Source organism: Misgurnus anguillicaudatus, chromosome 3 (assembly GCF_027580225.2).
Source record: "Misgurnus anguillicaudatus chromosome 3, ASM2758022v2, whole genome shotgun sequence".
NCBI classification, from domain to species: domain Eukaryota; kingdom Metazoa; phylum Chordata; class Actinopteri; order Cypriniformes; family Cobitidae; genus Misgurnus; species Misgurnus anguillicaudatus.
Window position 1 is genome coordinate 10,355,407 of NC_073339.2, and position 17,066 is coordinate 10,372,472.

A 17,066-nucleotide genomic window follows, 5' to 3' on the forward strand; every position below is an offset into this window, starting at 1 on the left:
CGCACCGCTGCCTGTTTTCCGAATTCTGTCAATATTCTGCATTTTATAACACAGGAAACATAAATAACAACTTGTATGATTTTTATTCTTCTCTCTCCCTCTCTCTTTTTTATCTGTAAATGGTGTGTGTGAATGGCACCAGGCTGAAAGCACTGAATGAATAGTGCACTCCTTTCTTTATTTGATAACATGTTGATTCAGGCAGGTTCATTATGGCTAGGCTTGGTTCGGTGCTTGTGTATCAGTATAGATAGTCTCTTCACCAGAGAGAGAGAGAGAGAGGCAGTCATTTACATTTATTCATTTGGCAGACTCTTTTATTTATTCAATCTAAACATCTTTTTGTCAGTATATATGGGTTACCTGTGACCTTTTTATTGCAATACTCTACCAGTAAGGCTACAGCAACACAGTGCTCAACCAGTTGTGCTCCTGTATAGCTCAGTGGTACAGCATTGCCTTATTAGCACAACATGTCACAGGTGTAAACCAAGAGAACACACAATAGATATTTGCCCTTATGGCAATTATATATTTTTAAAAAATATATTTTTCACCCATATATATATGAACTCCAAACTGAATGTCAGAATGGGAAAGAAAGGTGATTTAAGCAATTTTGAGCGTGGCATGGTTGTTGGTGCCAGACGGGCCGTTCTGAGTAATTCACGATCTGCTCAGTTACCGGGATTTTCACGCACAACAATTTCTAGCGTTTACAAAGAATTGCGTGAAAAGGGAAAAACGTCCAGTATGCGGCAGTCATGTGGGTGAAAATGCCTTGTTGATGCTAGAGGTCAGTGGTGAATGTGCCGACTGATTCAAGCTGATAGAAGAGCAACTTTAACTGAAATAACCACTCGTTACAACCGAGGTATGCAGCAAAGCATTTGTGAAGCCATAACACGCACAACCTTGAGGCGGATGGGCTACAACAGAACAAGACCCCACCGGGTACCACTCATCTCCACTACAAATAGGAAAAAGAGGCTACAATTTGCACAAGCTCGCCAAAATTGGACAGTTGAAGACTGGAAAAATGTTTCCTGGTCTGATGAGTCTTGATTTCTGTTGAGACATTCAGATGGTAGAGTCAGAATTTGGCAGAAACAGAATGAGAACATGGATCCATCATGCCTTGTTACCACTGTGCAGGCTGCTGGTGGTGGTATTAATTGTGTGGGGGATGCTTTCTTGGCACACTTTAGACCCCTTAGTGCCAATTGGGCATCGTTTAAATGCCACAGCCTACCTGAGAATTGTTTCTGACCATGTCCATCCCTTTATGACCACCATGTACCCATCCACTGATGACTACTTATAGCAGGATAATGCACCATGTCACAAAGCTCGAATCATTTCAAATTGTTTTTTTTTAACATGACAACGAGTTCACTGTACTTAAATGGCCCCCACAGTCACCAATCTCAACCCAATAGAGCATCTTTGGGATGTGGTGGAACGGGAGCTTCATGCCCTGGATGTGCATCCCACAAATCTCCATCAACTGCAAGATGCTATCCTATCAATATGGGCAAACATTTCTAAAGAATGCTTTCATCACCTTGTTGAATCAATGCCACGTAGAATTAAGCAGTTCTGAAGGCGAAAGGGGGTCAAAAACAGTATTAGTATGGTGTTCCTAATAATCCTTTAGGTGTGTGTATATTTTGAAATATAGCCTATATATGTATATTTTGAAATATATTTTAAGTAATAAATACATTTTAGAGCATTAAAAACATATATTTAGCCCTACAAATCTTTTAATCCAAGGAAATATATTCACAATGCATTGAAAGAAAAGCTTTTTATTTGTTACGAACTTGTAAACATAAGTTTTTAAAAGGTTAAAATTAAATATATTTTCAACTTTAAAAATATACTTTATAAAATTAAATTGTATTTAGCATATATTTAAAATATTTTTTTTGTAAATAATACATTATTGCAATATGGGACGTAAATTAAAAATGTATTTGTTTGCCCTTGAAATACATTTTAAAGTATATTTTGGTATATGAAAGTAAAACTAAACAAAAAAATAAATAAATTTCCAAATTCAAAAATATATTCAATTAAGCATTATTTTTTACAAAATATAATTTATATTTAAAATATGTTTTTTTGGCCAGATTTTTTTTATATATGGTATATAAAACACAAATGTATGCCTTGTAATATACTGCAAGCCTGCCAAATGCATAAATAAGAATGTAAACGTAAACCAGAATGGTTATTCTGTTGGGCCATCAAATTGGCTGGTGAAGTTAGTTACAAAGCCTGATGGCATAAACCAGCAAACTGGCGTTCGTAACACAACATTTGGTGCTTATATCACTGACGGTCTTTTGAACAAAACCCAGTAATTGAAAAGTTGCCTTCAATTGAGCCCATGTGCAATCGACCATAATTTGTTTTGGGGAAAAACTACAACACTTTTAGTTTCTCTCTTGTTTAAAATGCCGAGAACTTAATATTTAAACTCAATGGACCTTCCCCATTCCAGAAAATGACAAACATTTAGTTAATAACCAAGAAGTGCGGCGTATAGCGTCAAAGCAACAAAGCTCAATCCTCAGGCGAAGCGCGTGTTTGTTTACGTAGTCAGGAAAATATTTGTAAGTTCCTCCGGAAGTCAACACAGGGCATCCTCATCGGAATACTCTGTTTATCCGAAGCTCATTACCGTGTTACCAAACACCTGTGTTGTGTTTGGAGATAATTAATCCACTGGTAAACGTTCCCTTCGTTTCAATGGTCATTTGTGAAGACTTATTTGTAGGATTAATGCGGCCGTGAGCAGCTGTCATTGTATATTCGAGTTTACACCCTCACTTTTGAACCTATTTTGACCTTTATGTGATGTTTATGTGACTTTATTATGCACTCATTTTATTTGCGTTGTTTTGCGTCCATCGGCTGCACGCGGTCATACCATTAACTCGCAATAGCATTGAAATTAAAAGTCGCTTAGCAAAGTCTCATTAACTATAAACTTTATATTCAGTAATGACAAATTCTAAGCATAAAACTCATGTTTCTTTGCTCAGCTGTGACTGATGTTATTTTTCTTTCGCTTTTCTCCCCCTACGTTTAATTAAAAGCTGACATTTTGTGTGAATATCAATGATCAGGGTTGTAATGTGATGGGTGTTCAAGAACAGAAATGACACTTACAGATTAAAAAACTGTATATTAATACGTTTTATATCAGTTTAATGACATTTGTAACTCTACTTTGAGACATCTAATGAAAGCTTAGACACAGAATAAAATACATAAATCTGTATTGATCGCATTACATGGCTAAAAAGCTATGCAAATTGAATTAGCCATGTCGCATTTATTCAATTAAGCAAATAAACTACTGTGAACAGATTTTCTGCTGCTCTTTTATTTACCATGCATAAATGCAATGTAAATATAGTGACCCTTGTAAAAACAGGTTTTGCGCACAAATATATGCATACACCCAGTACACTAAATATACAAATGCTGTCATTGTGGGCGGTACCCTTTCAAAAAAGTACACATTTGCATATAAGTACCTCAAAGGTTCATAGTAGTACCTCGCAGATACATATGGTATGAGGACAATTTTAAAGAGTACCATCCCACACTGTAAAAAAGTTTTGCACTTTCATTTTTAAGTTTAATCAACTTAACTTTACAAGTCATTTAAACTGTATTGACTAGTGATGAGTTTCTGTTGACATAACTAAAGCACATTCAACTTGATTTGATAGTTACAGCAACTCATCACTTTTATTTAAAATGATATTTGAAATCTAATTGTATTAAACATAGAAATGTAAGTGCAAAAAGTGTTTTTACAGTGACTTGCAATCTTCACTACTATGCATACTTTTTATGTTACACTTAAAGGAAAACACCACAGTTTTTCAATATTTTTGTATGTTCTTACCTCAACTTAGACAAATTAATACATACCTCTCTTTTTTCAATGCATGCACTTAATCTTTGTATAGTGCGTCGTGAATGTGTTAGCATTTAGCCTAGCCCCATTCATTCCTTAGGATCCAAACAGGGATGAATTTATAAGCCACCAAACACTTCCATGTTTTCCCTATTTAAAGACATGAGTAGTTACACGAGTAAGTATGGTGGCACAAAATAAAATGTGGTGATTTTTTTAAAGCAGATAAAAATGAGAACTATATTGTATGGCGCGAGAGCACTAAAGCTGAAGGTATACTAGGGACGTCCGCTTATGGGCGCCGTTCGCATGATGTCATTTTTGTCATCAGGAGGGTCCGCGGACCGTCCGCGTGCAGCACAAAATTTGAGACCACGAGGACAGTGCGCGTACAGTCCACGTACAACAGCGCATGCGCGTGAAAATATTTAGACAGGACACAAACAATTTTGAGTATACTTGGAAAGCTGCGCAGACGCGTGCGCGCGCGGAAAAAGGTATACCCCGGCCTGTAGTTTGCTCAAACTTCTATCAATATTACTGTGCCCGTCTTTAAATAGGGAAAACATGGAAGTGTTTGGTGTCTTCTAAATTCATTCCTGTTTGGATCCTAAGGAATGAATGGGGCTAGACTAAATGCTAACACATTCACAATTAATAAAAATAGGTATGTATTCATTCGTCTAAGTTGAGGTAAGACCATATTAAATATTGAAAAACGGTGGTGTTTTCCTTTAACAAATGAAGTTAAACAGTTTCAGCTTGTTTTTCTAAGTTATTTGAACTTATCACAAGTGAAAACTTAAAAAAAGTAGGTTGAATTGACATAATTAAATTGGTGAAATGTATGCTGCATTTTTTTTACAGTGATACAGTGCCGTCAGAAAACAACTTTGTCTTTAAAAAAACAAATTAAATTGTATGCAATGAGAACAAACCCCTAGAAAACTGTAAGTTCTGCATTTATACCTCACTTATAATGGCCTGCTGAGGTTTCCTTTAATAGCCGTGTTTTAGGATTCGTAACTGCACCTTCAACAAAATTGCTCCAACATTTCATAAACCTGCAATTACATACTTTAAATCAAATCAGATCCATTTAGGCACTTAAGTAGCGAGTTGCTTTGGTGAATAAACAAGCATTTAATGCTGACTTTATCTCCATTTAAAGTGCAATCTTCAGTTACACCTACTGATTCATCAACTTCTCTATGTCCATTTCAGGTCAACAGACTATGGGACCACATACGAGAAGCTCAACGAAAAGGTGGGAGTGAAAACCATCCTCAGCTATCTGTACGTCAGCCCCAACAACAAGCGTAAGGTAAGATGTACAGGCGCACCCACGGTTTCAATACAGTATGTCTCCTTCTTTGTTAGCCTCCTTGATGTCTTCTTTTTACGAACGTGTCGAGGTATTTTTAAGGGGAGATTATGTTTATGTGGGCCTGGGGAGCATTTATGACCTTTATTTGGAAATATTTCACAGGTTTTGGCTCACTGGCTAATTTGTCCTCTTGTAGTATTTAATAACCTTTCCAACTCTTCAAATTATGAGACTTATGCTTTTACAGGTCTTTACATGGAGATACAGTGGCATTCAAAGTGTAATGTACTCATATTATTAACATTGCTAAGGCCTTTTAACTTTGAGGATTGATGAATTATGAACCGCAAGAAATGGGTTAATAAATTTGCAGTGTTTTAATCAAAGTCCCCGGAAGGGTGGCTTGTATTTTGGCTTGAGGGTCGGGGGTTTGTAGAGGTTTCTCTGTCCGTCTGTTTTAAGATATTTTTTCATCATCTTTACTTTATTAGGAACAGCCGTTTGGTATTTAATTATGGCTATTATTTAATTAATTATGGTCCGTAATGAAGATACATACATAGACACACCTACTGGTTAACACGGGTCCTGTTTAGGGGTGTCAGGGAGGCAGCTTTGAAACTGTATGTAGTTTGTTCAGCTACTCATGTCAAAGTGGTTTAACTACAGTAAGCTTTCAAACAGTTGGATAGTATAATATTTTATAAGATAAACTTATAAAAATGGGAAAGCACACTATAAAAAATAAGTTGGTTCAACTTAAAAAAGTAGGTTATCTGGTTGCCTTAAAATTATGTGTTAATTCAACTTTTAGTTGACACATTTCTTAAAAAAAAAAAAAAAAATTATAAGGTAACCAGTGCAGTTTACAGTGCACATTGAAAGGGCTTTAGTGTGTTCCTTTTGCAAAATTTGCAGAGCATTGCGTTAGCAGCACAATATATCATGGGTTTGATTTCAAGGGAGGACACGTACTGATAAAATGTGCACCTTTTATTGCAATGCAAGTCCATTTAGATAAAAGCGGCGAGCTAATGTAATGTTAATGTGTTTAAGTGGGTGACGGCTTGCTTGTAGCTATTTTCCGGCACATAAACACTGAATGAATTAATGAATGAATAAACAATGGCCAGTTGAATTTTTTTTCTAGTTTTCTCATTTGTTTTATAATTCGCTGATAAAGGTTTTCTTTGACTGTGTGATACCTTTCACTACTCCTGTATAGCTTAGTAGTAGAGCATTGCATTAGCAGCGCAAAAAGGTCATGGATTTGAACCTAGAGAGAACACATTATGCTGATAAAAAATAATTATTTAATGCACTGTAAGTCGCTTTGGATTAGCGCTGCAATAACTAATTGCTAAAATTGATAATGACATTTGTCAATGAATTTCATCATCAATTAGTTGGTCTGTGACGTCACATGCTGCCGCACCACTTTCGGACAGCGCGTACACACGTCCGCTTCGTACAGCCCATGCTGTGCGCTTATAATTAAAGTCAGGCACTTTTTCTTCATGCAACGCGAGCTGCGTGCTCAAAGTCAGACAGTCCTTCCAGAAGTGTTTTGTTATTGTTGAGGGCAAAAATTGTTGATCTTGCGGCACGTTTTCTTAAAAAATGTAAGGGAATATACAGGATATTTATGCAATTTTATGCGATGAAATTGCGGAAACTTGGAAAAATTGCGAGAACTTGCAAAAAATTGCGGGAACTTGCAAAAAATTGCGGGAACTTGCAAAAATTACGGGAACTTGCACAAAATTGCGGGAACTTGCACAAAATTGCAGGAAATTGCAAAAAATTGCGGGAACTTGCAAAAATTGCGGGAACTTGTAAAAATTGCGGGAACTTGCAAAAAATTGTGGGAACTTGCAAAAATTGCGGGAACTTGTAAAAGTTGCGGGAACTTGCAAAAAATTGCGGAAACTTGTAAAAATTGCGGGAACTTGCAAAAATTGCGGGAACTTGCAAAAAATTGCGGGAACTTGCAAAAATGGCAGGAACTTGCAAAAACTGTTTCAATGATGTTCACATTACATAATTACGTCACTTCGTAACGTTCCCATGGCAACAGGAGACATGGCTGCGCTTGTGTGAAGTAAATGCAACATATTTTGTGCACGGAAACTGCTATTTATGCTGTGAAAGTGCAGAATATTTGAAAAATATGCGGACTTTGACTGATTATGCGTTGAATCGTGCGATCGCATTATCATGTTTTCCTGGAGGGAGTAAGTCAGACACTTTTTCTTTATACAACGCGTGCTGTGCGCTCAAAGTCAGGCACTTTTTCATCAAACAACGCTAGCTGCACTTCTTCTCACCACGCGACCAGCTTGGTTAAAACAAGGCGGTGTTGCCAGGTCCTTGGCCTTTTAGCGGAGTTCAAAATACTGTTTCTGCAGGTCTATGTTTTTCTGCGGTTTAGAGATCGAAGGATTTGTTTCATTAGTTGTTGGTATTCAAGCTGTGAATAGTCATTGGGATGCTTTTGGACTAACTTTGAATGGCCATTGGACTGGTTTTGTTAAGCGGATCTGGCAACCCTGACAGGTGACGTAAGAAAAAGCGCAAATGAACGCGGGTTAATAAAGGTTTAATTTCCTTTCATATAAGTGAGTTCGTATTTGTTTAATTGTTGCGTGTATATCACTTTCATTTCATAATGGCTTATTTATTTAGTTAATAATTAATAATGTTCAATCTCATCAAGGTCTAAAGTTGAAGATTAAAATGAGTTTTTTAATCTGTGGCAAAATTTCCTCAGCACATCCCTGAAGACTCAGTTAGTTTATATGTTGACATTTAAAGATGTTTTAAAGATTGAAAAGCTGCACAAACTTGTTTTATTTAAAATGTCAAAATCAAAAAGCTTATATTAGTAAAACTCTATAGTAGTGTGTGGCTTTTGCGCTTTTTAAAAGTACACATCTACACACAAATACCATAATTTAGAGCCTTGGGGCTATATGTGAAATATTGAATTAAGTAAATATATATGGTTTATTCGATTAGTCGATTAACCGTGAATAATAATCGTGCAATTAATCGATTATGACAATAATCGTAAGTTGCAGCCTTACTTTGGATAAAAGTGTCTGCCAAATTCAAACATGTAAATGTAAGTCATACAATACACTGTTTATATAACCGCATGTATATGCCTTTATTTCTATAGACCGTTTCATCGGGCGCACGTGCGGTGACGCGATAAGCATCTGGTCTGAGCTTTACAACCGGTTTCTGTTTGTTTAATGGTCTGACTAGTTGCTGAAACTGAACTCTTGAACAAATACCTCGGCGAAAATAACAAATGTTTTGCGTTCCTATCTAATCTACGTGTTGTTTATTTTGCTTGTTATATAAATAAACTTCTTTAAAAGGACTTTGTTGTTATTTATTCTTCACAGAGTTTATCGGAAGTTACGTGATGACCACGAAAGCAACTTATTTATGTTGTTACTGCTGAAACTGTCTGTAGTGTATAAATCAGAAGACAAGTGATGGACAGCAGCAATTCATGAAATAATTATGCTATACTATGGCCTGGCAAGGCTTAGCTAAAGCCAGGACTAGGCCTTAGTTAAATTAAGTAAATATGCCTTAGAAAAATACATTATTAATGTGTATCTTGAGACAAAACAATGATACTGGCATATTTTAAGATCCTTCAGTGGAGTTATTTTCAGTTGAGATAACTCAAACACGTGTTTTAGTCTAGAATTAGCCTTAAGCCTTGTCTGTGAAACCGGGGGTTTAAGTCTTAAAATAGTGCACAGGCTCTACATAATAGATAACAAACTTTCATAAAGCCTGCAAAGTTTTCTGCAAAATTCGAACCTCCATAATTCACCCATAACTTCTGCTGCCTCCTTGAAATATTCATTTATGAAATATTAAGGCTATTTTGATAATACCTGCTAACAATAGGAGTGTCGCAATCTGAGCTCTGTGTAAGACACCAACGAGTTTAAATTATTTAAATGACAGACCTATAAAGGATTATTTTTTACTATAATACTGTATGAAGCTACTGTTACAGTACTGATAAAGCTATTGAAGTTACAGTAAATGTGTCGCTGCTTAATTTTCTCCGCAACACTGCAACTCAATCATGGCGCTCAATCATAATGTAATAATCTAGGCGCTTTTCTAACAGATGAATGTCGTTCTGTCTACAGATGCCGGTGATCATTTAGGGATTCGTGTTTCCCAGCAGTTCTGAACCGGCATATTTAATTACATTTTGTCTAGACTGTGCAGCGTGAATCACCAACGCATGCACAAACACCATCAACATCTGCCCAGCAAAACATCACATAACAGTTCACACTTTATGCCAAAAGAGCATCCTGATCCACGTTTTTATGGCTTTGTACACAAAACATCCTTATAATATGTCCTTTTCTCCTGAAATGCCGAAGTACTGAATTTTCCAGTCAGTAATGAAGTAGTTTTACTCTGTCTATTAAAGGGGACATTTTATAATACTTTTTTTAAGATGTCAAATAAATATTTGGCGTCCCCAGAATTCATATGTGAAGTTTTAGCTCAAAATACCATATATATAATTTATTATAGCATGTTAAAATTTCCACTTTTGCGAGCAAAAATTTAGCACCATGACGATTTGTTGAAATTAAAACTTAATTGTGCTGTCAATTATTTTCTCTCTCTGCACTAAATGGCAGTTCCGTGGTTGGATAGTGCAAATTAAGGGGGGGGGGGGTATTATTATAATTAGATCCCCTTCTGACATCACAAGGGGAGACAAATTTCAATGACCTTATTTTTCACATACTTGCAGAGGTTTACCAAAAAGTTATTGGGTTGTTCATTTTTACATTTTCTAGGTTGATAGATGCACTGGGGACCCAATAATAGCACATAAACGTGGAAAAAGTCTGATTTTCATGATATGCCCCCTTTAAACCAGCCAGACCTGTTGCTGGGTCATAATTACTGGACTCCATTGTAACCATAATAACAGCTTCAGGGCTAACAGGATCTATTTTTGCAGTTTTAACATTAGCTAGTATTTGAAAACAACTATTTTTATGTCAAACAAGAGATGATTATACTTGAATTTAATTGGTGAGTTCGGCATTAAAACAGGGCCGGTCAATGCAGACCATATTTCTAAAAATCTATAATAATTTGTTAGGTCCTGTGCGGTGGAGGTTTATTAATCCATTATTTCAAATTGGTTGTGTTCTTGGTAACACACCATCCATTTTCTATTGACAAAACAGTAGAGACGTACGAGGGGGTTTTATCAATACATTTCTTTTCCTTTACAATCCAATAATGTTTGAGACAGAAGATCTTGTGCGCCCTCACGTGGAACTACGTTTTTGAAATGTAAGCGACTGCATGGCAGACCCCTGCTTTTGTTTTTTAGGGTTTTGGCACATCTACAGTTTCATTTTCGTCTTTACCATCTACAATCTGCTGTGGCTGCATTTTCTGCCGAGCACATTTACGCCGTCCCTGCGGCGTTTGAGAATCACCGGCCGGTGCTTTGGCTCTACCTCAGCTCTGATCTGTCATCGCTTCCACCCTGTAATTATCTACCACCCTGTAATTATTTTAGAGAAAGCCCATCATATTTTAGTCCAGTGTGACAAACGGTTCTGCAGGGTGAATTAATTTTTCCATCCCATTACACTGCTGACATTAACTAATCTCTGCTGGGACTTCGGCTGACAAAACAAATAATTTGGACCAAATGGACCAAAATGTGGCACGTTTTGTGATTTGTTGATCCCACGTGTTTAATTAAAAAATCTGTATTCTACTCCTTAAAGCTGTTGGATACTTAACACTGAATTGTATGTTACATGAAATGCATATTGAAATAAAAAGCACTGGTGATTTTTAAACGTTTTTGAATCTCTACATTTTTTAGAAATGGGGGGTTTTGGCCAGAAAGCTTGCATGCATTTAGAGGGCTTTGCAATAAAAGTGACATTCATAAAAATAAGGCATTTTTATCTGACCAATAACCTTTCATTGCTATTAAAGTGATATTACTGGACCTAAACATAAGAGCCTGAAGTTGCCAACATGTTTTTGTTTGTTTTTTTTATTTATTTTTTATTTAAGCCATTGTGCAGACATTGCAAACAAAACTTAAACAGCCTATAAATTCATAAATTACTTCTGTGTGTGTACGTTGGCAACTACGTCAGCAGGTGACATCAGCAGCACGCGCCGTAGTCTGCCCGTGAACGTGCTTTGTATTTTTCACGTCTAGCGCCCCTAGAGGCCACAAGCGCCGCAGCACTGTAGGAAAGGAAAAGAAGACAACTCTTTAGGTCACAAAGTGTGCCTTCCAGCATGTCATACGAATATAATCACGGGTTCATGGGTTTTATTCATAGACTTTAAAAAAAGATGGACAACGCGATATCGCCTCCGTTCATTGTAATGAATTGAAGCGAAAAATGTCCGACCACAGTCGCCGCCATGTTACGTATGGAGCCAAGGCATGCGCAGAAGGAATCGTCCGTGGAGCCAGAGGCGGAGCCGCGGTATCAAACTTCCGCCCAAACGTTCGCGCGACCAATTCAAACACGCCAAACATAACGACACGCCCCGTTTCTATACCATCAAATTACAAGTTAAAATGACACTTACCACAATAATGAACACTTGAACATATATCAGCCTGATAACAACTACTTGAAAGGACCAAAACCATCTTTCGGAAACTTTTATTGGAAGTGTAAATATTTTTTTGTATTTAGAGTAGAGCCCATTTTGCTTGAATGGAGAAGGCGGGGTTTATGACTTGTACTGCAGCCAGCCACCAGGGGGCGATCAAAGAGCCAGAGGCTTCACTTTTCAAGACTTATGAGGTACACCCGGTTTTATTTTATTTCAAACGCCTAAAGATCGCGTAGCTCACGTTTTCGCTTGGTTAAAGTTTATATTAAAAAAAAATGCCTTAAAGGGGAATCGAACCAACACACACACAAGGGTCTTGAAAATTTATTATGAAGGTTGAAAAACTACAAAGTGTCACTTTAAGTAGTCTCTGGCTGTAAGCATATATATATATATATATATATATATATATATATATATATATATATATATATATATATATATATATATATATATATATATATATATATATATATATATATATAGTGAAACTTAGCTAAGATATAGATTAGGAGTTAGACTCAAGTGCCCCAAACTCATGACTGAACCCTTGACTTATGTCACTGTAAGCTGATGTCTCAAGATGACTTATTTCACTGCAGGCAAAGCTTCTAATATGTGTGGAAAATGTGGTTATGATTATCTATGATGTCCTTCTGGAGACAGTTGAGTATATGTGTTGAAGCCTGTCAAGCTATCAAGAAGATATAAGGTGGTTGAATCAGCAGACTTTATTCACATTTTCTGCACTGATTTTGAGGAAAATATTTCAGAAACCTGTGTATTAAAATATTAAGCAAGCTCAGTCTTTGAAACCCCAGCTAAGGTCATATATTTGTGATTTACTGTTTCGTACATAAAGCCATCCTACATAATGTAAAGAACATTCGGTGAGAAATAACCTTGATATATGTTATATTGACTGAGTAAGATCATGTCAAAGATTGAAATCAATGATTGAAAATGCTCCGAATTACATTATTAGATTTTGACTAGAATTTCACAGACAGGGTATATTACGTTTTTGTTACGTGGAGTGGACTACAACCTCATTTATTAATGCACTGTAATTTTTGTCAAATCAATATATAGAAATTACAATGTTATTGCAGCTGGGTTGCCGGTAATTTATCGTAGATTTAAATTTATGTTATTTACTGGCAAGAGTTTGTTCAAAGTTAAATAAATTGTAAATATTAACGATATTTTTTTACAGTGTACATATTTTTGTTAATTTAACCAAAACATTTTGTTACACCATTTCAACTTGATTTTATGGGTTACGTCAACGTGCTGCATTTTTAACAGTGTGATAACAATCAAATTTGCAAAATAAATAAAGCATTTTAAATAAACAACTATTTGTTTTTAAAGATACACTGTAAAAAAGTTGGTTTAACTTAAAATAGAAAAGTTACCTATAGTTGCCTTAAAATTTTGAGTTATGTCAACTTACATTTTTTAAGTTGATTTAACTTAAAATTTTAAGGCAACTATAGATCCCTTCAAGGTTTGTAAACAATGAATGACTATCGGGTGCGCGCACAGCATGGGGTCAAACTGTTCATACATTTTAGGCTTTCTAGTTTAATCTAACAGGGCTGAAAAATGATGACTTACCTGAAATGAAGTGAGCACTACAAACACAAGCCTCTTTGATCTTTGCATTGTCCCAGTCTGCACGTTTAATTGCTTGCAGCCACAGATGTTGTATTTTTTTGTTTTTGAGAGTCTGCAGAAATCCCGAAAAACTTAACGGCAGACCTGGTGTGATTTTCAAAGCCCACGACGCAATTAGGCATTTTTGACGATACCGAATAATACGCAACTCAATCTGCTGTAATGACTTTTCTGACCCCGACATGCGCAGTGGGAACCGCCTGTGACGTGAACTATGAAGGGGTCTATAGGTAACTGTTTTAATATTAGTTGACACAACAATTTTTAAACAATTTTTGTAAGGCAACCAGGTAACTTACTTTATTAAGTAAATTTTATGTAAGAACCAACAAATCTTTTTTTTACAGTGGCTGCTTTTATGGCTCCCCAATGTATGGACAATATTTCCTTAGTTTTAGCAAAAAATGTAACACTATGCTCAACAGGTTAATTTGGACTATTTTTCTTTATTGTATTTTTGCGCAACAAATTTCGCAAATTTATATTTTAAAGTTTTATAATTTTTCTTCTTACTGACATCTGGATACTAAAACAGGATAAAAGGCCACAAATATAAAACAACTAGCCAACTAGTCCATAGATATTACCATTAGTTAATACTTTCTCAAGCAGATGAGACCGGTTTTCTGTTTGTTTGGCAAAAAGCCTTTACTGTTCTTAAAGTCCATGTAAAGTGATATTAAATATGTTCTGAGTTTGTTACACCACAGAAAAAATGTGTTACTCATAAAAAATACCCACCAAGTAAATAAAATAAGTTATCAAAATCTAGGTAAAATAAGCAGCATTATCTGCTCTCAAACACTGAGGGCGTGCCCGCTGTCTGCACTTACCGCTTTACCCCTAATGGATGCTCGCAATTGTGTTACACTGTAAAAAGTAATACCTAGATCTAACTTATAAAAAGTGAGGCAAGTGACTGCATGGGAAGTTTTAGGTTGAGTCAACTTGCAACCTTTTTTAAGTATATTGAACACACTAACATTACTTAATATAAATGCAATAAAATAGAGTTGAGTTAACTAATTGTACTAGTATTACTCAGTTAGATGAACCTACTTTTCTTGGTACAGGTAACATATTTATTGTTAGTTGTTGTTTTTTATTCCGTGAGATGAGGGCACGAAACGTTTATTCAATCAACGCACGTACTCAGTTTGGTTTTGGGCAGCTGTAAAGCATAACATACTTCAGTATGCAGTCTATGCACAAGCACCAGTCTTCTGAACAATGGTAACTACAAAACTCAAAGAAGAAACAGAAACTCTTCCAAATATCGAAGATAAATGAACATTAAACACTAATTTAAAAAACAAAAAAAGTTTCAATTCAAATTTTACTGTCCAAAAATGCAGTCCCATGCAAAGCATGCTGGGAACTGCAAGTCCACTGTCTAGTTAGTTATGTTAACTCAAATAATTCATGTAGTTTTAACACAAAATTATTAAGTTAATTTCTTTCTTACAAATTTAAATGGAATATACATAATAAAATTAAGTTGAAATTACTCAATAATGTGTTCATAATAATTACTCAAATTATTCAAATTTTTATGTTATTTTAACTCATATTTTGATTAAAAAAACAAGAATTTAAAAATTTTAATACAGTTTACTCAATTTATTTTTGTTAAATCTACTAAGACACTCAAACACTTTTTACAGTGTAGGGGCGGGGCCATGCTCTGTGGCTCCCGTGCATCATCAAGCCACCGTTTAAGCCCCGCCCAAATAATCTTTGTAATTTGTTTCAAAAATACATTTCTAACATTTATAGTGTGTCTAGAAAAAATTATCTGAAATGCATTTACACATACTTTAAAATCCAAGCTATTTATAATTACAGACTAACTTCTTTCTCAAAATTCAAATAAGATACAATGTTGGCATTGTTGTTAAAGCCCCACTGTGTAGGATCTACTGCCATCTAGCGGTAAAAATCTATATGACAACCAACTGATAATTACGCTCTAGCCCCCACCATTCGGAACGCGTTTTAACTAGTACGGTGGCCCTGTCATGTCAAGGTTAACATGGCTTCCAGTAGCTAAAGCTAAAGCAATGAAAAAATGAACAATTTGCAATCGTGTGATCCGTCAAAGCACACAGATTTATGTTAAACATGTAAAAAGTCTGATTGTCATGATATGTCCGCTTAAAATCACATACAAAAACAACCATAAACGTAGCTTAGACACTCCTTTTTCATCCACGCGAGGAAAAATATCACAGGGGCTGTTACACTTGGTATTTAGATGTGTTTTCGTCGATCAGATCACAAGTGGACGAGAGAGACACATTACGTTTACACTTGGTGTTTAAATCCGTCTCTTTTTGTCCATTTTCGACCGCTTCTTTCCAGATTACTGAGGACGCCTGTAAAATGAAACGAACGACGCGCAGATCAGCGGCGTTTTATCAATGAAAGGCTAAAAATAGCGATGTCCCCGTGTGTTTGTGCTAGAGTTCAGAAAATATGAAAAACATTTATCTCAGTAACTTACCTCAGATTACATAAATGGGCGGAGAGACGGCGTGTGGGTGTTCGAGCACTCAAAACCACATGCGTGTTTACACTAACTGCATAACCATGCTATAGTTAGCCAAGGAACTATAAAACTTCAAGTTTACAACATAGACTGTATAGATGTAAACGAATATGCTGAATTACCTGTGGTGAAAATAGAAAGTAGCAACTTCATTGTCCATTGAGGCTCATCTTTGAAAACTAACTCCAATATGACTTTGGTCTTGATGTTTTTCCTGTCCCCTTGTCGTTTAAAATCCCTGTTTCGCTTCCTTGGCGACTTGTTTTAATGTCCTCGAGAATATGTCTTCAACAGGCTTTCAAAATCAAAGCATTAGATTGCAGGTTTATCACGGCGTGGGGCCGAAGGATTCAGTCTACGCAGATCGCAGGCTGCATACGTCATCAAGCCTGGTTTATTTAAATTAACTGAGCATTACATTCGCAAGTCATAAGCATATTACATCAATTTACAATTAACTAAGAATAATTGTCAGCTTTATAATTGTTAATATTCTGAAATAAGTCTGTCTTGATGACGTATACCGCCTACACATGCAACCTCCGTAGGCTTCAGCTCGCGGCCAGCTTGAGTGTAGTCTGAAAGCGCGAAAGGCGGAGCTTGAATTTCAGGAATGTCCCTCGTCGGCGAATGTATTTCAAAGATGGAGGCACAACATGGATTCAGCCAGAGAGCGCTACGGCGGTATGTATTTTAAATAGCAGATTCTACACTTACGAGAATACTTTGATTAGTGGGGTGGAAGTAATTACACATGAATGAGCACATACTTTTGAAAACATGGGTTTTTGCTAAGAATTAACTAAAAGAAGTACACAGTGGAGCTTTAATGAAAATAAAAAATTTAATGTTTTAAAGTCTCTTAATAAGCTTATTTTGTTGGTATATCATCAAAATGT

General features: G+C 36.0%; 1 protein-coding gene across 4 annotated transcripts in view; it reads left to right on the top strand.

The window, feature by feature from the left end:
• sorcs1 (sortilin-related VPS10 domain containing receptor 1) overlaps nt 1-17,066 on the top strand; it is a 212,705-nt gene that overhangs the window by 115,275 nt on the left and 80,364 nt on the right. For all 4 annotated transcript variants that reach the window (XR_008644302.2, XR_008644301.2, XM_055204567.2 and 1 more), the window contains exon 3: nt 5,165-5,264. Coding sequence is in view for 2 of the 4 variants with exons in the window: in XM_055204567.2 (XP_055060542.2) it covers nt 5,165-5,264 (100 nt within the window). In the remaining 2 variants the exon portion in view is untranslated. The remainder of the gene's footprint in view (nt 1-5,164; nt 5,265-17,066) is intronic.